Source organism: Myotis nattereri, assembly GCF_964212035.1.
Source record: "Myotis nattereri genome assembly, chromosome: 4".
In the NCBI taxonomy this organism is placed as follows: Eukaryota; Metazoa; Chordata; class Mammalia; order Chiroptera; family Vespertilionidae; genus Myotis; species Myotis nattereri.
This window is the reverse complement of record NC_138079.1, coordinates 42,119,159-42,144,633: the sequence shown is the minus strand read 5'-3', so window position 1 is coordinate 42,144,633 and position 25,475 is coordinate 42,119,159. Positions and strand designations below refer to the sequence as shown.

Sequence of the window (25,475 nt, the reverse complement as noted above, 5' to 3'; positions counted from 1 at the left end):
AAGAACCAAGTCAAAGATTTGAAATACAAAGAAACAAAAAATACCCAACCGAAAAAGAAAAAAGAAAAGAGATTCCAAAAATATGAAGATAGTGTAAGGAACCTCTGGGACAACTTCAAGCGTACCAACATCAGAATTATAGGGGTACCAGAAGGAGAGAGAGGGCAAGATATTGAAAACCTTTCTGAAGAAATAATGACAGAAAACTTCCCCTACCTGGTGAAAGAAATGGACTTACAAGTCCAGGAAGTGCAGAGAACCCCAAACAAAAGGAATCCAAAGAGGACCACACCAAGACACATCATAATTAAAATGCCAAGACAAAAGACAAAGAGAGAATCTTAAAAGCAGCAAGAGAAAGACAGTCAGTTACCTACAAGGGAGTACCCATACGACTGTCAGCTGATTTCTCAACAGAAACCATGCAGGCTAGAAGAGAGTGGCAAGAAATATTCAAAGTGATGAATAGCAAGAACCTACAACCAAGATTACTTTATCCAGCAAAGCTATCATTCAGAATAGAAGGTCAGATAAAGAGCTTCACGGATAAGAAAAAGCTAAAGAAGTTCATCACCACCAAACCAGCATTATATGAAATGCTGAAAGGTATTCTTTAAGAAGAGGAAGAAGAAAAAGGAACTCTTACCATTTGCCACAGCATGAATGGAACTGGAGAGCAGATAAATACCACAGGATCTCACTCATTTGTGAAATATAATGAACAACATAAACTGATGAACAAGGACTGATCCAGAGACGGAGAGGCATTTATTGGACTGTCGGGCCTTGGAGAGAAGGTAGGGGAGGGTAGGGATAAGGGGGAAAGATCAACCAAAGGACTTATATGCAAGCATATAGGCCTAACCAATGGACACGGACAACGGGGGGATGAGGGCATGAGGGGGGGGGGGTAGAGGGTAACGTGGGGACAAGGACACATATGTAATATCTTAATCAATAAAAAATATATTAAAAAAAATTTTTTAAAAAAAAGAAAGAAAACAAATGAGTTAGTAAACCAGTTCTGCCACTTACAAGCTGAATGGCCTTTGTCTCAGATTTTTTATTAGAAAATAGCCATTTTGAATGTTATAAGAATCCAATAAGATAATATAGATAAAGCACATGACACAAAGTAGACAACTTGATAAAGAATACCATCACTGATTTAAAAAAAAAAAAAAAAAAAAAGTAAAGTTGCTCCCGTCAAGGTTAAACCTATTTCTTGCTAGTAAAATCTTCTAAAAAATTATATGAAAACTTTGTTTTATTCTTTATCAGTAGACTTCAAGTCTTTTTCACATCTCCACCCCCCACCCCCAAATGAAAATGACATTTTTACATGTCAAAACTGGTCCACTTATTAGCCATTTAACATGGTTCAATCTGAAATTTACTTGCTCAATTAAATTGTAGTGATACCAGCCTGGGTTGCAGTTGCTACACATAAGCAAAGGATGCTAAATGAGGGTTTTAAATTTAAAAGTTCATTCCTATCTTAATGCTTTTACTTTATACAAAGCTCTTCCAAAAAATTAAAAGTTAATATAATAAATCTTGAAAAATATTTCCAAGTGAAATTCTACGTAATATTTTTTAATCCTCACCTGAGGATATTTTTTATTGATTTTAGAGAGAGGAAGTGAGAAAGGAAGGTCGGAAGAGGGAGAGAGAAAGAGAGAAACATCAATATGAGAGAGAACATCAACTGGTTGCCTTCCTTATATGCCCCAACCAGGAATTGAACCCACAACCTAGGTATGTGCCCTGACCAGGAATCAAACACACAACCTTTTTGGTGTATGGGACGATGCTCCAACCAACTGAACCACCTGACTGGAGCTCCTGCATAACCTTTTAAAATTATTTTCTACACTATGAAAACATATATCTGAAAAAGGTGATCAAATAAGGATCATTATCCTGATATGTACAACCAAGCATACAACTCTAGTATTGTTAAGAGGATGACTAATATTTCAAGAGCCAACAATTGTTTAAAATTAGAGACCTCATAAGTATGATATTTAAGTAAATACTCAAACAGAGAAGACAAAATTATTTGCCAGAGAAATTTTGAAGGAGAATTCTCAACAGAACCTACCTCAGTAGTTCTCGAAATTGGTTCACAATGAAAGCACTAAAATAAAAAGAAGCAACAAAACTGCCCTAACTATAAGAGATTAGGGTACTAATGGATAGTATAATAAAGTTCCCCTGGTTTTTCTAATTTGCATCTAGGGTACAGAATCCCTGTTCTACAAGGATTTTTACTCGTACTCCTACATTTTATAAATCAATGAATTTTGAAGAGAAGAATATGTTCCTAGGCCAGGTAAAGTTCCAGAGGTTCTAGTCTACCAGCAGCTAAATACTATTTAGAATAACATAATTGAAATGACAATCATACAAATATTCATGGTACAGTTACATACATAGGTCTCTTTCATTGTAAGAAAACATCACCCTACATTACCATGAAGACAACACCTATACCCAAAAAACAAAAACAAACAAAAAAAAACCTCCCTCTCCTATTTAAAGAACTGCAGTAAGATTTACATATTAGAGGGATTGTTAGCAACTTAATTTGTAGAACATAAAAGAAAATTTGCGGTATTTCACTAGGACCATCAAAGTAAGTTTCAATTACTACTGATATTACTTCCTGTTTAAAAAAATTAAATTGCTAAATTCTAAATAAAATACTAACAGCCTGTTTTAAATAAATTTAACCATTCAACTAAAAAAAACCATAATTGATATATAACTGCTATTTAATTTCACTTTTAACATTTAAAAGTAGTTCAATTAAGAATAATCTTACTGTTCTAGAATCCGAGAATGGATTGTATTCATCAAGTCCTGGTGGAACATTTCTTGTCACCTGTGTAACAGATGGGTCCTGGAATAAAATATGAAGGGGAAAAAAATTTACTTATCCTTTAAGACACAATTTACAAAGCATTTGCTTTATCTGTACTTTTGGTCACCCAGCAAAGCTAACAGAGAAAAATAAAGAAGATTACCAGAATTACTTAGTTCCATTTCAACAAAGTTGAAATTTAAACACACAGCCTTTGCACCCTCAAAGAAAAACAAAAGGAGACTGGGTTAGATGCAAATCAGACGCCCGCAATTATATAAAGACTGAGAATAGACCACATCTTAATAGCTGTGTAACTGATTGCACAAGAGCATCTTAACAAATCTTGGAAAAACCCACCAGCCTTTCCTTCAGACTCCACACAGAGTTCAGGTCCCCCCCCCCCCCTTTTATATCCTCCATCAGTTTTCCCTAATACAGATTCCAAGTACCACTTTACAAATCAATGTCTTGTACAGGTAACATCTAGAGCATTCAAAATTGAGTACCTCTTACTTGTTTATTCTACTCCAATACTTCCACTGACCATAGTTTATTTTCCCACATAACCCTGGACTGTCTCCCCTTTCCCAAGTATAATAGATTACCTACCACACTATCCCAGCTTTTCAAATCTTTTAATATTAGGCCTTCCTGCAAATAACTCAATCAAAATAACCTAAATATTTACTCTACTAGAGGCCCGGTGCACAAATTCGTGCACTTGGAGGAGGTGTCCCTCAGCCCAGATTGCGAGAGGGCGCAGGTGCATGATTGGGGCCAGGGAGGGACATGAGAGGTTGGCCAGCTGGAGAGGAACCACGGGAGGGCTCCAGGGCGTGTCTGGCCTGTCTCGTTCAGTCCTGATCAGCCAGACCCCAGCAGCAAGCTAACCTACCAGTCGGAGCGTCTGGTGGTCAGTGCACTTCATAGTGACTGGTCGACTATCTGCCCCCTGGTGGTCAGTGCACGTTATAGCGAGCGGTTGAGTGGCCTTAGCATATCATTAGCATATTATGCTTTGATTGGTTGAATGGCCGACCGGACAACTGGACACTTAGAATATTAGGCTTTTATTATATAGGAGGATATATAGGATTTCTCTGATTGTGAATGTAATTATGAATATAAAACACAAACACAATGAACATCTCAACTAAATCAACTACATAATTAATGTGAAAAACATTTGCAAACTGAAATGTAACCTCATTGGCCTCCATATCCTTACTTTCAAATGTTGGCATACATCAAAATCAAATAAAACACCGACTGTTGCACCCCACCCCCAGAATTTCTGATTCAATAGGTCTGGGGGAAGGCCTGAGAATCTGTATTTCCCAGGTGTTGTGGTGCTGCTAGTCTGAAGACCACTGCTCCCTCTTCTATAAGGTACCTTCTCCTATTTATCTTCCTCAACACAGATATCAAAATTACCTTTAAAAATTAATAGCTAACCTTGTCATTCCCCTCTTCCAACCCCTCTCCTATGTCCCTCATCTATTTCAATATTTTTAGAGGCTCTCCACTAACTATAAGATAACATACAAATTCCTTGAAATGAGATACAAGGCTCTGACCATCTAACCCAGCACCTGCCTACCTTTCCAGCCTTATCAACTTTCTCATAACCACCCTCACCTTGCCAAATCCTTCTGCCTTAACCAAATGAAACCAGCTACTGATTAAGGAACCTCAAACTTGGCAACAACAACAAAAATTCAAGTAGTAAGGATAAATTAACAGTACAGCACAGACAAAAAATAAAGGTCCTAGGCTTGCTCCACAAGAACATGGGAAGGAGGGAATGAAATCATTCTACTTCCCAGGATTCCCCTCCCAAGCTTTCTAAAAATGAAGAGCAGGAAGATTATCAAGAGGGAATGTGTGCCTCAGGAGAAAATTAAGAAAATAAAAATATGAATATTTTAATCAAATTTTTAGATTTGGCATTGCTGCAGTTAATGTAGAACTGGGTTTATAGTCAGCAAGTGAAGACTTAGTAGATCCAGATAGTGACCAGAAAAAAGAGCAGTAGGTACAGCATCTGAAGAGAATGGCAATAACTAGAGTTGCCAATGAATCACCAAAGCAAAAACAGGGCACACAGAGTTACTAGTTATTCTAGTTAGTGAATAATAACTTGTTGTTACAGGAGTTTTCTTTCATATGGTACTGCAGAACCTAAAAAGGTCCTCAAGGTGAAGAGAAAAAGAGGAAGTGTGAAGGCACAAGAGGGAAAAGAGGGTAACAGATCAACCCTCTAATCTTCACTTGAATCAATGCAACTCAATTTTTCCCTGTTTTATACATATTGATTTCATGTGAAAATGACTTCCACCACTTGGTGGAAGGAAGTTGAGGGCAGGAAGGTGTGGATTGAGGAGACAACTTGTTAGCTTCCAGGGAATGAATTCAGTACAACTTCAGTGACTGTTGGGCTACCTTCCCTCCTACAAGAATCCTAACAATAGATTTCTATCACCTAAGGTAACCTGAGCCCATCTTCATGCCTTAAAACTGGAACAGGTGAAACCAATATTCTCTACCATTTTGTATTCCATTAAAACTCTACATAAAAAGTTTGTGCCATTAACTATCTATAATAATAAAAGCATAATATGCTAATTAGACCAGACGGCTGAACAGTGGAATGACCATCCAGACGACCTTCTGGACGAAGCCAGGGTTGCGAGGGCCTAGCCCCTTGCATGAATTTCGTGCATCAGGCTTCTAGTATTTAAATTTAGTAGGTATGAATACTTACTACTCCCTAGCATACGTACTGATCCACAACACACTCACTAATCAAAAACTGCTGTTAAATTACTGTTTAACTCATTTTACCCTTTTTCCTCTTTCCCTTCAAAAAATGAGGGAGAATAACACAAATATAACTCTAGTCTTTAATTTATCCTTTATTTTTCTTCGTATTAGATACTCCCTACAGTTCAAAAGTTAAAGCCAACTTGACAAAACTTAGCTGAGGGGTTGGGCTGGGGGGAGACCTCTCTCGATAACTAAATTGCATCTCTACCTTCAGTTATCCCTTTCTCTATGTTCAACTGTTTCCTCTCAATAGGATGGCTCACACCTACATTTCAAGTCCCAGTCATATTTAAAATGCACACAATCAAATAAAAACAAAAACATTCATTCAACCATATATCACCCTCAAGCTTCTATCAGCCCCAGCTCTCTCCTTCCCTCCTTCCTTCCTTCCTTCCTTTCTTGCTTTTCCTTTCTTTCTATCCACTTCTCCACCTGCCCCCCAACCCTAGATCAAGATGCTAGTATTTCTCACATGTAAATTACAATAGCCTTTTTACTTGTCTTCTTCCCATCTTCTGACCAGCTCCCCAATCTATTCTTCATGATAAACCAGAATGGGGAGTTTTTCAAAATACAAACCTGCTCATGCCAGATTTGATTAATGTGAGAACAAATGTATATTAAGTTTGATTTATACTCTAAGTAATCAAAGAGCATATTTTAGGTCTTTAAAAATTAAAAAAAAAAAACACTTGGGAATGGACAATGAATGACTGGTGAAATGATTTATGGGACAGGAATTACAAAGATGGATAAATTCTTACCATCTAGATAAATTACTGCTAAAGAAGAAGGCGAACTTAAATGCCTATTGACTCTTTTATCACCCAGAGATCGCAGGATTTTTATGATTTCTAGTCTAACATTTAAGTCTTTAATCCACTTTGAGTTTATTCTTGTAAATGGTGTAAGAAGATGGTCTAGTTTCTTTTTCTTTTTTGCATGTATCTGTCCAATTTGCCCAAAACCATTTATTGAATAGCCTATCTTACCCAATTATATGTTTTTGCCTTTTTGGTCAAATATTAGTAGAATATAGAGGCGTGGTTTTATTTCTGGGTTCTCTATTCTGTTCCATTGATCTATATGTCTGTTTTTATGCCAGTACCATGCATACATGCTGTTTTGATTATTATGGCCTTATAGTAGTTTGATATCAGAGAGAATTATTCCTCCAACTTTGTTCTTCTTTCTCAAGATTGCTGTGGCTATACAGGGTCTTTTGTGGCTCCATATAAACTTGTGGAATATTTGTTCTAGTTTCATGAAATACGCCGTTGGTATCTTGATAGGAACTGCGTTGAATCCATAGATTGCTTTGGGTAGTATAAACATTTTAATGATGGTAATTCTTTCTATCTATGAACATGGTACATGCTTCCACTTATTTGTATCTTCAATTTCTTTCTTCAGTATCTTATAATTTTCCAAGTATAGGCTATTTACATCCTTGGTTAAATTTATTCCTACATGGGGTTTTTCGATGTAATTGTAAATAGGATTGTTTTCTTAGTTTCCCTTTCTGAGAGCTCATTATTAGTGTATAAAAATGCAACTGATTTTTGGATATTTCTTTTGTATCCTGCTACTTTACTGAATTCACTTATCTTTAGGGTTCTCTATATACAGTATATCATGTCATCTGCTCCTTTAATATATGAAATACCAAAACACCACTAAATGTGCCAAGCAAAAATTATGTAACAAATTTTAAAAGGTCTTAGTAATTAGGTCATATTATAAGTATTTAACTTTTAAATGTAGTTTTTCCACTTAAGGTAAATGTATAGTTCATAGAAGATTTTCTTATGAAACAAATTCTGGCTAAACAAATAATCTACTCTTGATAACTTGGTAGGTAAGCTCCCCAGGTCAGTACTTAAAATCATAGTACCACCAAATCTAAGCATTCTCTACAACAATATATCTGGGGAGGGGGGGTGGAGGGGGAAATGTTCAGAATTACAGTTGTGAGACCAGAATTCACCTCCTGCTAGCTTTCCATGACTTCAAAAAGTAATCATAACATTAAGAACAGACTCAAATATCATAAAAAGAACCTCTGGCAAGAATATAAAATGGTATAGCCACTTTGGAAAACAGTCCTCTTCAAAAATTACCGACATTAAACAAACAAGTGTGCACAACTGTCCAAAATTTAAAGAAAACTTACATCACAAGGTAATCTGTCATAAAAATAAACAGCTTTCATTATTACCCTCAGTTCTTATGATATATAAAAAGCCCTAAACTTTGTAAGACAACCAATAATTTGTATGTTTTGTCTTTGTTACTATTTCTGTTAATACCCAAAAGTTAATAAAAATTACAGTCTGCCTTAGAAAATATAGGCAATTTAGGGATGAAATAGGGAGGATAAATAATCACATGTTGCAACCAAAGATAATCTTGCACTGTTATTTTAAGAGCTTCCCATCTTTGTCTTGATTCAGCAGGGAAAAAACAACTCCTGGAACTGTAAAAAATGTAACAAACAAACAAAACAACTATATTCAGAAGGCAGATAAATTAAGTAATTTGCCTAAGGTCACCTAGCTAGGAAGAGAAGCAAACTTGATAGGCGGCCTGGTTCTAGAGCCACCCTTTTACCTACTCCCCTCTGCTAGTGGAAGACAAAGCTCTGCAAAGTTCACTTACTCCTTCCTCTAGGTCAGCCGTGGGCAAACTACGGCCCGCGGGCCGGATCTGGCCCGTTTGAAATGAATAAAACTAAAAAAAAAAAAAAAGACCGTACCCTTTTATGTAATGATGTTTACTTTGAATTTATATGAGTTCACACAAACACTCCATCCATGCTTTTGTTCCGGCCCTCTGGTCCAGTTTAAGAACCCATTGTGGCCCTCGAGTCAAAAAGTTTGCCCACCCCTGGTCTAACCCCTCTAACACCAGGTTAAAGACAATGTTTGTCTGCAATACATATAGTTCATAGAATATTTTCCTGAAAACTCAACTCTCCATGGTGGTTAAGTACCCCTGAGATTCAAATATAAACATTTCCATAAAAAATTGTTTTAATCAAATAGAAAAAGCATGTAATATACTTGTTTTTAGTTTTGAAAATACATTAATTTGCATTTTTACAATATGCCACTTACTTGCAAGCAAATTCACTAAAATTTATGACTCAGATGCCTAAAAATAAGATGACAAGACTGACTAAATCAACCTAAAACAAGTATTAACAGCTCTAGGGAAATTGCTAAATGGTAGTAAAATTACACTAGGATACCAACTCCTGGCCATGACTAGCCAATATTCCTACTCTTTTCCCACCACTTTCCACTTTCATTTCTCATCACTTTCTATATTTATTCCAAATCTCCATATGAGGATTCTAACCACCATTAGAGGATTCCCACAAGTAAAATGGCTGCCAACAGCATGCATACAACTAGGCCACTGTATTTATTGTGTAATAATGTTTCTACAATATCCATTCTTTTGACTGATAAGCAAAAACCTTTAATAGCTACACATTCTAAGTCACTTGCATTCAAGTGTTGTATTTATCTTCCCTTGTTTAACTTAATAATCAAGTTAAAATTATCAGTGTATAGCTATTACAAATCCCTTCTTCCTAGTTTTATCCCACCAATACTCAATGTTTGATCTCACAACACTCATGCAAAACACCTTACAATAATACACTTATTCCCTTGTTTTATTAGTTTAAGAGGTTCCAATATGTATTCAGTAAAATAAATGGAAGTGTTTTTTTGTAAAATAAATGGAAGTGTTTCTTTTATGGAAAAAGAAAAATCAAGTTGGTAATATTGATAGTGTGTTCAAAATTATATTCTAAAAACAAGTGTAAAACCCATTATCACATTGTTTCTTAAAAAAAAAAACATCTTAAAGCAAGCAGAGATTTAGAAGCAGTTGCAACACTAGCTCTGGCAATTTTGAAAGCTGGGCAAGCTAACATATATATACTCTAAGGACAATCATCAGGTATTTGGGAGCCATTCTGCATGAAATATAAAGAGCTTTTTAGATAAAATATTCCATTTGTTTAGCAAGATTAAGAAAAAGTACAGGGATTTTTGAAAAGGGTGCCAAGATCATTCAATGGGGGGGGAAAACAGTCTGTTCAACAAATGGTGTTAGAATAACTGGATATCCACATACAAAAGAATGAAGTTCGACCTTACCTCACACCATAAACAAAAATTAACTCAAAGAGCTAAAACTATTAACTCTTAGAAGAAAACATAGGATTAAATTTTCATTACCTCAGATTTAGCACAGGATTCATAGATACAATATCAAAATTCAAGCCACAAAATACAGATAATTTGTACTTAATCAAAGTTAAAACTTTTGTGCTTCAACACACATTAACAAGAAAGTAAAAAGACAATATCAACAAATAGAAAAAAATATTTGTAAGTCATACACGTGGATAAAGGTCTTGTACCCAGAATATATAAAAATCTCTTACTACTTAGTAACAAAAAAGTCAACCCAATTTTAAAATAAGCAAAGGATCTAAATAGATATTTTCCCAAAGATATACAAATAGCCAATAAGCACATAAGAATATGCTTCAACATCATATAGCCATCAAGGAAATGAAAACCAAAACCACAACGAGATACTTCACACCCACTAAGATGGCTAGAATAAAAAACAGATAATACCAGGTGTTGACAAGGATGTAGAGAAAGCAGAACCCTCATACACCTCTGGCAAGAATGTAAAATAGTGCAGCCCCTTTGGAAAACAGTCCAACAGTTCCTCAAATGATTCAACAGTTACCATATGACCTAGCAATTCCACTCCTAGCTATATACCCAAGAGATTTTAAAACATGTGTTGAAACAAAAACTTGTACACAAATACATATAGTAGCACCATTCATAATAGTCAAAAGGTAGAAACAACCCAAATATCCATCAACTGAAAAACTAATATTACTAATTCTTAAAAGCACCCACCAGGGAGAAGGAGATTATTGGATTGCTCTCTGTGTATAGGTCTACAAAGACTTCTTGTGGCAGTTCTTGCATAGGGAAGGAGAACAGGGGCTCCATGCTGGTCTACCATGTGAAGTCAGAAGTTATAGGGCAGTACAGGCTGCCTCAGGAGTAACAAAACAAACAAAATAAAGGTGGTAAGACTTGGCCCTGTCTGCATGGCTCACTGGTTGAGCACAGACCCAGAAACCAGGAGATCGAGGTTCAATCCCCCCCGCCCTTCCGAGCACAAGCCCGGGTTGTGGGCTCAATCCCTAGAGGTGGCGGGGGAGGGCGTGCAGAAGGTGGGCAATCGATGATGTTTCTATCTCTCTCCCTTCCTCTCTCTCTAAAAATCAATAAAAACATATTTTTAAAATTTATCTTTATTGATGAAAGTATTACAGATGTCCCCTTTGTTTTTTTCCCATTGACCCCCTCTGCCCCGCACCCTCCACTCCCAAGCCTTCACCACACTATTGTCTGTGTCCATGGGCTATGTATATATGCATAAAGTGATAAGATTTGGTACAAAGTCAAATCCAATCACCCTCCACTTCATCTTTTACTTCCCACACCTATTGAAAGTTGGGAAATTTCCCCTATGTGATTTAAAAACTAAATACAGGTTTAATTCTATCATGTAGACCTATACTCTACCATTCAGATCTATATTAAGTCTAAATACAGATTTAACTCTATCATGGTTTTCACAAGAAAATGTTACCTTGCATTACCTTTTGGCAATTCTGATTGAATGAAACAAATTCTGGTCACCTCAAATGCTGGGGGAAGGGAGGGATTATTTTTTAAAAAAAAGATGCCAGGTTTCACAGAAGTTGGAATTCTTCAAGACATGGCAATATTTCTTGTAGCTCACGATCAGTTCTAATAAGGGACAAGAATTCTAGAAAATAACCCTCAGAAGTCCAGGCCAGATGATTTCTACTCTAGTGTTTCATAATTAAGATAATTAGGCTCTTTCCTCATGTCTTTCCACAGTTATTCCCACTACAACACTCTCTCTCTCTCTCTCTCTCTCTCTCTCTCTCTCTCTCTCTCTTTCTCTCTCTCTCTGCTTTCATTCACTTTCCTGATAGCACAGGTAGCTATCTTTGTTCCTATTGGAGCAAAAATTTTTGGACTAAACAATTTTATTTGCTTCTGATAAGCTCAGAGACTGGCTTTTCTTGGGCCGGGTACTTTTGGTAAGACCAGTCAGCTGAGGCCAGTGTGGCAAGGGTCATACAACAGAGGACATGATCACCTTTGTGTAATCAACCACTAAGGAATATTCCCTCAGCAGAAACTGAGGCTCAGAGCATAGCAGGCCCCTAAAACATGAAGCCTCCTTTCTAGCTGAGATGATCAGACTCAATCCTAATACCAACACATTAAAAGATAAGAGTTTATTAATTCACAAAATGGTCCATACTGGTACAAAAATGTAATTACAGAGTTCAAAGTACAAAAAACTTAAGATACAAAGATCTCTACCTCAGCCCTAGCTGCTGTGGCTCAGTTGGTTGAGCATTGTTCCATGTACCAAAAGTTCACCAGTATGATTCCCAGTCAGGGCACAATCGGAGTTGTAAGTTCAATACCCAGTAGGAGTGTGCAGGAAGCAGCAGATCAATGTGCACCCCCTCCCCCCCCCCCCCCGTAAAATCAAAAACAACATAAAAAAAAAATCTCTACCTCAGCATCTCTGATAGGTCATACCAATTTTGCTTGAATTCCTTCAAGTACTGGGGAACTCCATTACCAAAAAAAGCATTGTCAGGCTATTCTAACAGATGCTTTTAAATCTTTGTTAGGACAAAAGTATTTCAATGTAAACTCTGACAATTAGCCTTAGATCTTTTTTTTCTCTGAAGCAAAATCAGTTTATTTACTCAACCAATCAAGACTTTTCAAGTATCTGAATGTCTCGTACTTCCCTTTAGCCTCTGTAGACGGAAACCTACTGAGTAATCTAAACTTCAATTATTCTTCCTAGAGCTTGATTCCAGACTCATGACTATTCTGACTTCTTCTCTGGGCACATTCTACTTTGTTCAACCAACTCTTTAAATAAGTACTTGGCATATCTGTGGGATAGAGCAGAACAGAATATTATACTTTCATTTTTTAAAAATGATCACTAATTTCATTAATCCAATATATATTTCTCAGAAACTATATCACACTGGTGAATCATATTAAGAAAATATCCAATAAATTTCCTGAATCTGCATTCAGCACTAAAAATATTAATTGTACTCCCCAAAAAAGCCACACAAAAACTTTGTTTTGGTAATATCAGTAAAAGAGTTTACTTTCAAAATTTTTCAGTCACCATCATCTCCATTATGATTATTGTTAGACTCATGGGACCAAAATAAAACTGTGTTCAAATACTAGTATGGTAAAAAAAAATACCCCACCCCCATTAGCAGCTTCCCCTTATACCTGCCTGAGAGCTTTCACTGGCCATAGGAGATGCTCAACCTAGACAAAAGGTTTTCTAAATAACTTAAGAGTGTTGATCCAAAGCACCCTGACAATCTAGCCTACATAAAAACAATTGTCTCAAAAAGAATAATGGATGTGTTTTAAGGTACAGTTTGAACCCTGATAAGATTAACAAGAAATTGTTAAGAGAGTTGTGCCAATCTGAATTAAAAGGAACTGAGACATTTCAAAATGAAAAGAGGCTTTTGAGCTCCCAACTTTCAACAGTTAGGAAGCTGACTGAAAATGCTACTCAGCTGCAAACAGGGGTCATTTATGACAGAGGAAAATGACTTCTCAGAAGGTGGAGCCAAAAGCAGAAGAAAGGAACATATTAAGGAAAGACTTCCAGGTAGTAGCACTGGTACCTAATCAAGGAACACTCACTGCCCCTGAAGTAGGGGACAATAAATACAGGAACCTGGCTGGATTTCAGACTTGCTATGGACCAGCAATCGTGCCTCCCCCTCCTCCCCTATTTGAATAGAAGTGTGTATTGAGGTTATCCTGTAACTGTCTCACCATTTGATTCTGGGTATATCTTTCCAGGTCCTAGGTCTGTATCAAGAGGGACACAGCTGCTCTGATCAAGAAGTGGAATCTAATCCTCCCCTCTCCTTTTAATCTGGGCTAGCTTTGTGGCTTGTTTTGACTAACAATGTAGCTGAAGTGAAATGACTCAAGAAGCCTTGAAGCTTCAGCTCTTATCCTCATGGAACAATGTGGCCACTATGTAAACCACCTAAACTATTCCTAGTAGAGAGGCCACATGAAAGAGAATCAATTGCTGTCCCGCACTGACAGCCCCAGGTAACTGTGAGATACTTTAATGAGGACATCTTAAACAATCCAGCCTCAGTGAAGGGGCTAGATCAGCAATTTTCAACCTTCATCATCTCATGGCACACATAAACTAATTACAAAAATTCTACAGCACACACACAAAAAAATTATATTTTTTGCCAATCTGACAAAAAACAGGTATAATTTTGATTTACAAAAAAATAATAATAATAATAATAATAGTAATTACCTCCCCTTTTTGCTCCAAAGTGACTTTTTTAAAAATCAGGTGCCTATACTTGTATATAAGGATTTCTGGTACCAAGAATTAACCAATCAGATGCAACCTTATTATGCGACATGACCAATAAGGTGCAATTCTATTATGTGACCTATACATTTATGGTTCAAGACAGGGCATTCATGCCAGAGGACTACTGTTGTGTTGGCTGTTGTCATTTTTTTATTTGACAATCTAAGGGAAAAGGGGTCTGTGCCTCTGACTAAATTAGTCAGGTATTGCATATTTTAAAAACTCTTACAGCACACCGGTTGAAAATTGCTGGGCTAGATGATTGAAGCCACCTGAATGACTTCAACCACTAACATTCAAAAGTAAACAAACTGACCAGCTAAGCAAGAGAATATAGTAAGCAAATAATTGTTTTAAGCCACTGCATTTTGGGACTATTTGTTATACAGTGACAGATAACAGACAATGGTAAATAATAATGCATCTTAATTTGATGAAATATAATCAGCAGCAGAACACAAGCTTTTTAAAAACATCAACCTAAGAAAAAAGAGTGGGAACTTACACAGTTGATCTGAATGTAAAATACCATAACTACTACTATCACTATGTCCATATTAATGTTGAAAGATAAAGCTTTGCAATGTTAAACTACTACAGAAGAAATCCTCAAAATCCTTTCCTAATGCTAAAACATCTCCAATCTTAAAATTTAAATGGATAAGGGAGGAGTGACATCAACTTAATGTAAATGAAAACAAAATAGATAACATCTTTGAATTATGGGTCACTTTTTAATGACGAGGTTTTCAATTTTTAACTTCAACTAAATTCTTAGAATACTTTCAACATTACTGTAACTTAAAAGATAACATAAATAAGAATGCTGAGTTGTAAGCCATGTTTAAGAAATAGAGAATTAATTTTTGAGGCCAAAACAAAATGGACATTGTGCTCCATTTTAATAGAGTTACTTAATTAAAGAGGAAGCATATGCAGTGACAAAGCATTAGAATTCAGACAACCTGGAATTAGTCTAGCAGGGTAACTCAGGGCAAACCACTTCATTATTTTTTACCTTAATTCCTCAACTATGACCTGCCAAAAAACTACTACTAGCACTCTAGAAGAGTCAAAAGGAACATGAACTTCACCAAATTAATAAGCTAAGAATAATATGGTTATATGCAATTAAATACAATTCCTTGAATTACTATTAATACTCCTTATTATTATCAGATTAAAGCCATCATGCACTGAGCACTTATTACATGCTAAATGTATGTTCACCTAATCCTATTAACAATCCTATGGAGAAGGTAATGGTACCATTATCTTATTTTACAGAATAGTAAACTGAGATGTAGAGTGGCTAAGTAACTTTCCAAGGTCTCATGGTTGGTTAGTGACAAAGCCAAGATCAAATGCACCAAATACAAAACAAGAATTCTGTTGTGCAAAATGCAACCAAATAGAGTGCCTTGGAATCAGGAGAGCTAAGTTCTAATGCCAATTCTGCACTACCTACACCTAGATATAATACAATGAGCAAACCCTGGCCAGGATTGCTCAGTGGTCTTGTGCACTAAAGGGTCTCGGGTTCGATTCCAGTCAAGGGCACACACCTGGGTTGCATCCCAGACCAGTAGGGGCCAATGCTGGCCGAAACTGATGAATGTGTCTCTCTCACATGGATGTTTCTTTCACTCATAATGACTTGTACTCATACACGCTTTCACTGACTTATAAGATCCTATATTACTGATCTCTCCTCTGGTTATTAAACTCTCTCCTTTTATTTCACTTTCCAAGCATGTTTGCTGCCATGTTAAGAAAATATCCTTAAAAATAGAAATGTTTCTTAAATAGTTGTTGAAAGAATGATAACTGAAAAGAATAAATAACATTCAGCAATTACTCAATAAATACATTGACTATACAGAAAATATTTTTCCTCTCTAGCTTTAAAACCACATTTTACTAAAGATTGGATTTCAAAAACGACCATATAATAATCTTTTTTTTTCAGATGATTATACATTTCCAGTTATTCCAAGTTTCTTGATGCACAATGAAAATTAATCAAATGCCATAAACTCATTAACTGAGCCTATCACAACTCCTAAAATAAAGCAATCAATCAAAAAAATGAACTGAATCCAGCAAATAACTTTACAATAGCTAATAAAATCAAGTAAACCACTAGTCACATTACCTAAAGACATATCATCAGAAATTATTTTCATGACATGGCTCAAATGAAGATGCTGACAAAAAGTGTTCCTAAGCCGTGACTGGTTTGGCTCAGTGTATAGAGCGTCAGCCTGCAAACTGAAAGGTCCCAGGTTCGATTCCAGTCAAGGGCATGTACCTTGGTTGCGGGCACATCCCCAGTGGGAGGTGTGCAGGAGGCAGCCTATCGATGTTTCTCTCTCATCGATGTTTCTAACTCTCTATTCCTCTCCCTTCCTCTCTGTAAAAAATCAATAAAATATTTTTTTTAAAAAGTGTTCCTAACATAAAAGTGAAGCAAAAGAAATATTTTAAAACTCTGAAAAAGGAATGGAAATCAAGTAGCTTTTAATCAAGAAATTAGGTAGTTGACAAATATAAAATATCATATATTTTGAAAATATGAACTTTATTTTATAATATTGAAAATATTAACATATTTGAAAAGAAAGGTGATTATAACATAATACAAAGATGGATCTAGAAACTTTTTATATTTAGGTAGAGAGGACCAGAAATGCTATTTCAAAAATGACATTTATATAGAAGGCAGGCAAAAGTGAAGGAAGAAAGAATATGCTACAGATGTCAAGTATGACTTTGAAAGAGGAAGGGCAGCTGGAAACAAATGGAAAGATAAAGGGTCAGATACACTGTGCTGGGACTGTCAATAAAAACAAGGAAAGACCATAAACAGGAACATGTGTGCAATCAGGTCTTCTTTAGGCCTAAATTATCCATCCCTTGAAATATTTTATGAACCTGAATAAAAATTATCCTCGGTATGCATCCATTTATAAAGAACAAAAAGTTTATAATTTTATGCCACTATCAATGAGTATTTATAACTATTTTGGGGGTTAGAATTAGTACAGAAACCTTATGTGTGGCAGAAAAGGAAAGTGTCATGGCAACACTAGCTGTCACAAAAGAGCGTTCTGGGCTAAGAAGAAGACAATGTTGTGCAATAGCAAGAACACCAGCTATAGGAGTAGGGGGAGGTGGAGTAAGGTATAGGGGGGATAAATAGTGATGGAAGACGACTTGCTTTGGAGTGGTGAACACACAACACAGTGTACAGATGACACGCTGTAGAATTGTGCACCTGGAACCCGTATAATTTTGTTAACCTCTGTCATCCCAATAAGTTCAATATAAAGGGAAAAAATTTAATAAATAAAAGAGAACCAGATATATAAAATATGGTATGAAATGGAATGACCAAATAGGAAACTGATAGCCACAATGTCAGACACTGAAAAATAGCATTCATGAATTAAGTGAATTAGGAAAATCTAACAGGTTCTTAATATTATAACTTTAAAATAACACCCATTTGACAAGTTATGAAATCTCTCTTTAGAAGTTCTATGACTAAATAATCAGATTTTCCACAACATGGAATGATAGGACACTACATACTACACTTCTGAGTGAGAAAAATCTCCTTAAAATGCAACCATATCCTCTGTAAAAACCTGAAAGTTTCATGCCAGTTGCACAGAATTTTCTCAAGTGAAATTAGAGGCAAAGGATAGTGACAAATGGGTCCATTCTACGTTTATACAGAGTGCGTCCAATTGTCAATTATAACCAGGGTCATCTAATTAACACAATCCCCCATCAAATTATCAGGCGAAAAATCAAAATTGGGATATTTTTTTCTCTTCCAGATTCTTCATCAGAGATCAAACCAGGAGTCAAAAGAAAAAATGTAAACTCAACAAACCAAGAGTGGCACTCATGTGACCACAAATTAAAAGTTACGATTTCATTTTGTGAGACTACGAATTCAGGTTACTACCGCATATATCCAGGGGAAATTAAGAAACGACTTCCCTTCCAACCAGCATTTGGGAACAACTTTCGCGTCCTAGGCAGCGGAGCTCACGGACAAACCCGGTGTGCCTTTGGGGAGCTACTACTTGTTTAGCTACTGCACTCAGGGAAGCGCAGAAGATCATGAACGCCTTCGTCTCCTCCCTTGGCCGTTCCTGAGCCAGACCCTTCCGGGGCTGCGGCTGATGAAGAAGGTTGTCTCCGAGAAGGACGGGAGCTCGCGTGGGGAGGGAACGGTATCCTGATACAGCCCGGAGGACCCGTGACGCACGGGGAGCTTGGAACGCAGCCCGGCGCTCCCCTTCCCAGGAGCAGCTAGGTGGGCAGGTGATCGTCCGCCTGCACTATTCTTTGACAGGTGTGTTCATTTTTTACTTCGATAGCAGACCCTCCACCTCAGCCTAAATGTCGAGAGGGGTGGCAGCGCCACACAAGTATCTCTGAGCGCAACACAAGTTTAAGAAATAAAAATACCACCACCACACCCTTTTTTTTTTTTAATTGCAGCCTACTCGGTGCCCTCACCTCTTCTACACACCTCGGCCATCACTCCAGGCAGAGCTCCTCGGCGCCGCCTCGGGTCCCCATGACAACCCCACGGAGGGCAAGCTCCCTCCCTCCCCCTCCGCCGCCATCCGGGCCGGGCCGGGCCAGCCGAGCCAGCCTGGCAGGTGACAACTCCACCTGCCAGGGCTCCCACCGGGCCGCTCCCGACAGGAGGCCGGGAGCCCTCGGGCGCTCGGGCCCACTCCCGGGCCAGGGCATGACGCTCCTCCGTCGGGGACGTGGGGAAGAGGGTCCGGACGCGGAGCTGAAGAGATTCCGCTCCGACCCCCAAGCCAGTGACGCGGGGGCCCGGGCGCGAACCCCAAAAGGAGTGCCGCCGCGGCCCGGAGCCCCAGTCGAGGCGGCCGAGAGCAGCCGAGGGGCGGGCGCGGTGGGCGCGAAGGAACTTGTCGGTTTTCGCAAACAAGGACACCTCGCGGCGGCGGGAGAGGCTGGGGGCGACGCTCACCTTGAAGGGGTTGTTGAGGTCCGGGTCGGCAAACGGGTTACTGTCGAAATCCGACATCTCTCTCGCGCTCCGCGTCACCCACCCGACCCAGGCGCAGAGAAAGAGACGAGGCGAGGCCGCCGCCCCCCTGCGCGCTCACGTCGCCGCCGCGCCGAGCGCCGAGCAGATCCGGGTCCAGCTGCTGGGCCACCCAGCCGGCCGCGCCACTGAGCATGCCCCGTGCGCCGCTCCCGGCCGCGCCGCCGCTCCCGTGCGCCGTCCTGTTCCTCGGGGAAATCCCGCGCTCCGGGCTTTGGCGACAACTGCGTGGGGGCGGAGGAAGCCTGGAACGAGGACTCCGGAGCTGCTGGATCCGTCCTATATTCCTTGGGCCCGACTGAGATTCTGCGTCTCATCTTTTTTTTACAACATGGGTATTTTATGTGTTTATATTTTTAAAATATGTTTATGGATTTCAGAGAGGAAGCCAGAGATAGAAACACCCATGATGCAAGAGAATCTTTGATTGGCTGCCTCCTGCACGCCCCCAACTCGGGGGGGATCCAGCCCGCAACCCCGGCAGTTGCTACCCGACCGCATCTCATCTTGAGCAGCAACTGGTTTAGGTGGACTTGATTGTGTTGTCATCGACTTAAAACCGGCCACATGTGATTCGGAGAAGAGGTGGTATTTTGTGGACAAAAACAAGTATGTCCGCTGACACCTCGGCCGCAGGTCGGGAAGGTAGCCTGCAACGCAGGCTACACACCGGGGAGCCAGTGGCTATTTAACCACACTTACAGCTGCTTACGGAGAGGCGTGGGGGAGGGAGAAGCTCTGCAGCTGGCTCCAAACCCCCTGTCCTGGAGGCCCAGCCCTAGCTAATGGAGTTTGGCACACCCAGCCTCCCATCTTCCGGTCCTTCTGCTGCCAAATCGGGGATCAGCCGCGGGGCTACTGATCCGGATTGGCTCTGCAGAGGTTTAGGTCCAGCCCCAGCTCCCATCCTCTGGAATCTGCAAAATGGCTACTTCGGAAATGATTGGGGGGAGGGGGGGAGGGGGGGAACAGGTGAGAAAGTGAGGGAAGGCCACAAGTCGAGAGATCAAGTTAATATTAGTGGACAACAAAGATGCCGTTTTGTTGACTTTCAAGCATTTGGGCACAAAATAGACACCTCTGATTTTTCCCTATTCCCTCCCCAACACCAGGAATGAGGTTACTGAAAAATGGGCATGCATAAGGAATTTATTTGAACGATTCATTACCTTACCCCTGAACTAAGGGTATCTCTTTCCTCTACTTTCATCTTCCTTCTGTACTAACCGAAAAGCACTTAGCAGATGACGCTACAAAGAGCCAGAATTGGTAGGTGCCGAAGATTTGGAAGTTGCCTTGGCCTTTTGAAGGCTTGTGCTATGCACAGTCAGCTGGGAAACACTATCTCCCTGCTGTGAAAACAAAAATCACATTTTGCTGTGATCTGTCTTTGGCGGGATCCAGGTTAGGGTATATGACAAGCTGCTTCTAGGCAGCCGACTAGGAGTGTCGACTAATAACTCACAACAGACAGGGGTGATCCTGGCAGAGCTGCGAGATTCTAGATGTGAAAAAGAGCAGACAATCTGTTGTGCTCACCATCCGATTAGCAGCAGCCTCGTATCTGGTTGATTCTTCGGTGCTCAAAACCCACTTATATGTTCAAATTCTAATTATGATATTACATGGGCTACTCACTTCACCTCTTTGGGTCTGTAAAGGATTATTGAAGAAGTAAATGAAATAAGACACAGAAAAATTCCCTCATGAATTTAGTGCCTAACATATAGCATTTGTTGAATGTCTGCAAATGGCAAAGGGGCCCAGCCCGTTGTTCCCAGGTGCTTTTCCTCAGCTCTCCTCGGCTTGATCTAGCCCAGCTGATCTGCTTCTCTCACCACTTTGGCCTTCTCTCCCTCCATCTGTCCTCCAAATGACCCAAATAATCAGCAGCTATTTATTATGCATCTAATATGTTCCAAGACAATGAGGATAAGCTGAGCCTGCTTGGTGGAAATTGCAGAGTGGAAATTTCCAAATATGCTGTTTACCACCGGTGACATTAGCACCTAATGCAAAAATTTACAGACTTCATTGTTCCAGAATCACTTGAAATACTTGTTAATGTGCAAATCCCCACCTCTCCACATCTCCTATCCCTAAGATTCTGCTTTAAGGGATCTAAGATAGAGGCCCTGAATCTGAATTTTTTAATTTTTTAAATGTCTTTATATACAAATACATTATTTTACATAAATGCATAAATAGATTCATAGCATTCATACGGTGTTTTTGCTTTTTTTGGTAAGTTTTTTATCCTTTGTCTTCTGTTGTCTCTTCCTTACATTAACAACCTGGTATGTTCCTTTTAATATTCTTATAATATTGTATATATAATTTACATAACACACATAATCATATACAATATATAACACATAATCATGCAGACATATACTCATACAAAGTTTTGGCATTGTCTTTAAAAAATGGTAACAGATATATGGGTGTTCCATAACATGTATACACACACTTTAAATAATTATAAAGGCAACGTTTATTAAAAATACATTTCATTTTCAAAATTGAACTATCAGCTGTTAAAGTGTGTATACATTTTTTGTAACATCCTGTATATTTTTCTGCAACTTATTTTTTTCATTTAATGATACTTAAGACAGAGTTTTCTGTGAGATGTACATTGGCAAAAAGTCTAAGGTTTCTTACTTACCTCAGTAAACCACATAAATATAATTATTTTTTATGGCTACTATTACTATAGAGGTAAAAAGGGTTGAGAAGTATGGCCTAATGGAATATTTCCAAATCAACAATTATTAATCAAATTCATTCTTTTTAACAATTGCAGAATCACCACAGGTGATTCTGATAGAGGTAATGTTCTGACGACACTTTAAGAAAGAACACTGATATAAAGATATTCAGGTGTATGCTGAGTCCACGGGTAAGCTTATTAATTCATTAGCTTTCATGAAATGTGGAGTTACAGGACATAAGAGCTGAAAGGAACCTTAGCATTTCTCATGATTGATGAACTGAGTTTGAACAGGTGAAGTAATTTGCTTCAGCCATAAAGAAAATGAACAAACTGAGAACAGAACTCAGACCTCTTGACTCATGATGCAAACATTAAATTTATAGATTTGGTTAGCAATATTTTATAAAGAAGGAAGAGATGCTATGTGCAAGGTAGAAAGAAAGCATACAGGCGGCTTCATTTGTTGAAGTAGTTCATTTTTCCAGGAGGTGCCTTCTAAATTTGATAGAACAATGAATGAAAAATCAAAACTAGTTTCTAGATCCAGCTCTACCATAAACAAGCTGTGTGACCTTAATCATACCAATTCACCCTTCTGACCTGAGTTTCCACATAGTAAGTCAAGAAGTATTTACTGAACACCCACTAGGCAGTAAACAATATTTTATATGTTGGAGATAAATTAGGGTACTAGATATAAGAGTAGGGTCCATTCCCAAGAAATTTCCCGGAAGGTCTAGGACAGTGATGGCAAACCTTTTGAGCTCGGCGTGTCAGCATTTTGAAAAACCCTAACTTAACTCTGGTGCCGTGTCACATATAGAAATTTTTTTATATTTGCAACCATAGTAAAACAAAGACTTATATTTTTGATATTTATTTTATATATTTAAATGCCATTTAACAAAGAAAAATCAAACAAAAAATGAGTTCGTGTGTCACCTCTGACACGCGTGTCATAGGTTCGCCATCACTGGTCTAGGACATGACTAAATGATATCTCGGGTCCTTTGGGCATCTCTACCATTCGATTTATCTGTGGCAGTGGCTCACCCTCCCTAACTGTGCCCCGCCCCCTCTGTGACTACTGTTACTGATACCCAGACATCCTAACACAGTGGTTCTCAACCTTGGCTGCACATTAGAATCACCTGAGAATCTTTAAAATCCTGATTTCTGGGCCTCATCCTCCAGAAATTCTGTTTCTTTGTTATGGGGTGGGACCACACATTAGTAACAAAGAAACAGAATTTCCGGAGGATGAGGCCCAGAAATCAGGATTTTAAAAAGATTCCCAGGTGATTCTAATGTGCAGCCAAGGTTGAGAACCACTGCTCTAACAGGAGCATATGTCGCTCTCTATTCTGCCACTGGCTACACTTCTAGGGGGTGGCAGAGGAGAGAAGGCACTGTGTGGTAGGCCAAATAATGGCACCCCAAAAATGTTCACACTCTAATCCTGGAATCTTCAAACATGTTACTTTACATGACAAAGGGGACTTTGCAGATGTGATTAAGGTGAGGATTTTGAGAGGCGGAGATTATCCTGGATTATGCAGGTGGGCTCGAAGGAATCAGATGAATCCTTAATAGTGGAAGGCAGAAGCATTGCTGGCTTCTAAGATGGAGGAAGGGGTTCATGAGCCAAGGCATTTGAGTGGTTTCTAAAAGCTGGGAACAGCCCTTAGCTGACAGCCAGCAAGGAAATGGAGATACCACAAGGAACTTAATTCTGCTAACAACCTAAACGAACAAGGAAATGATTCTCCCCGAGAGCCTCCAAAAAGGAACCTGGCCCTGCTGACATCTTTATTTTAGCCTAATGAGTTCTGACCTACAGAACTGTAAGGTAGTCACACTACCACCCATTATCCAGCTCACTGCCTTCCAAGCTCACCACCTAAGCTAACTCCAGCTAACTGTATCTAAAGTAATCACCCTTTCCCATATGATTATATGCTATTCAAAAGACTGAATGGTCTGGGTAATCCTTCAGATAATTACATCACAGTGTTGTTCTTTTATGATTCATAGGACAAAAGTATTCTGTAGTTCAGAACACAAGAAGCATAACAAAAATAAATGTATATTTTGAGTCTCAGTGTAACTAAGACTATACATGCACATAGAGTCCCTTCTACCAAGAATGTCCTCCTCCCTCTCATTTTCCACTTGTCAAAGTTCAATCAATCTTTCGTGGCCAGTTTCAAATAATATGTCCTGAATAGATCCATACTGGCTATCCCTAATCCAAATTTGTCTCTCCTTTCCCATAGTATCTAAAACAGTTTGAATCTTTCTTATAGAATTCATGATATACCATATCCTAGGGGTATCAATCATTAGTACATGCCCAGCATATATGGTAGCTCACAATATTTGGAATAAATGAATGTATCTATCTCTCTTCTGAAGACAGGGAGAAATTTTATCTTTATAGTATTCACAGAGCTTAACACAGTATTCTGCTCAAAGAAGGTACTCAAGAAATAATTGTGTTTACTGTTACTTTGCTTATAAAAAGGATTGCCGCCCAGCTGGCATGGCTCAGTGGTTGAGCATCAACCTATGAACCAGGTCACGCTGATGATTCCCAGTCAGGGCACATGCCCAGGCTGCAGGCTCAATCCCCAGTGTGGGGCTTGCAGGAGGCAGCTGATCAATGATTCTCTCTCATCATTGATGTTTCTACGTCTCTTTTCTAATCCCTTCCCCTCTGAAATCAATAAAAACATATTTAAAAGTAATTGCCACATAACATCTTTGGTCAGAGTGAGCCCAAATATAAGATTAAGAGCAACCAATTTATTAGTCAATACAAACAGAATTGTGCAGCTGCTATGATAAAATTTTCTGGACTGAGATTCTGAATTCTAAACGTTAACTTCATAGAAAGACCGTGGATGAATTTCAAAGGGTATTGGGCCAGTGCGATGCAAGAACTGCAGAGCTCATTTTATTTCCTAGAAGAGTGCATAAGAATGTTATGGTTCATGTATTATTTGCATGGATGAAATCCTTTTATCTATTCAGTTATATATTCTATATTGTTCACTAATGTTAGCTTATTAATATTTCCTCATTATATAGCAGTTATTTCCTAGTTTAGCTATGAAATAGTTCATCGTGTAAATGTGCCATAATTTCTTAACCATTTTGCTTTCATTTAATGTGTTACCTTTAAATGTAACATTGAACATGGCAATAAACAACTTTGCACATATAAAAAAAAAGAATGTTATGGTGAACTTATCCTTATTTTGCAAGACAGAAATATATTATTGTGTATATATACTAGTATGTACATTATGAACATACAGATACATATACCTAAATATTAAGGAGGCATTTATCAGTGATCATATTTGAAATGCTATAAAAAATAAGAAAAA

The 25,475-nt window shown here is 38.5% G+C and overlaps 1 protein-coding gene across 2 annotated transcripts in view; it reads right to left on the bottom strand.

The window, feature by feature from the left end:
- The window catches only part of SCAMP1 (secretory carrier membrane protein 1), a 115,738-nt gene extending 96,292 nt beyond the window's left edge, over window positions 1–19,446 (bottom strand). For both annotated transcript variants that reach the window (XM_081088793.1, XM_081088794.1), the window contains exons 1-2: window positions 19,290–19,446; window positions 2,828–2,905 (exon numbers count right to left, since the gene is read on the bottom strand). In XM_081088793.1, coding sequence (XP_080944919.1) covers window positions 2,828–2,905; window positions 19,290–19,346 — 135 coding nt within the window. In that variant the 5' untranslated portion in view covers window positions 19,347–19,446. The remainder of the gene's footprint in view (window positions 1–2,827; window positions 2,906–19,289) is intronic.
- Window positions 19,447–25,475: the final 6,029 nt, after the last annotated feature.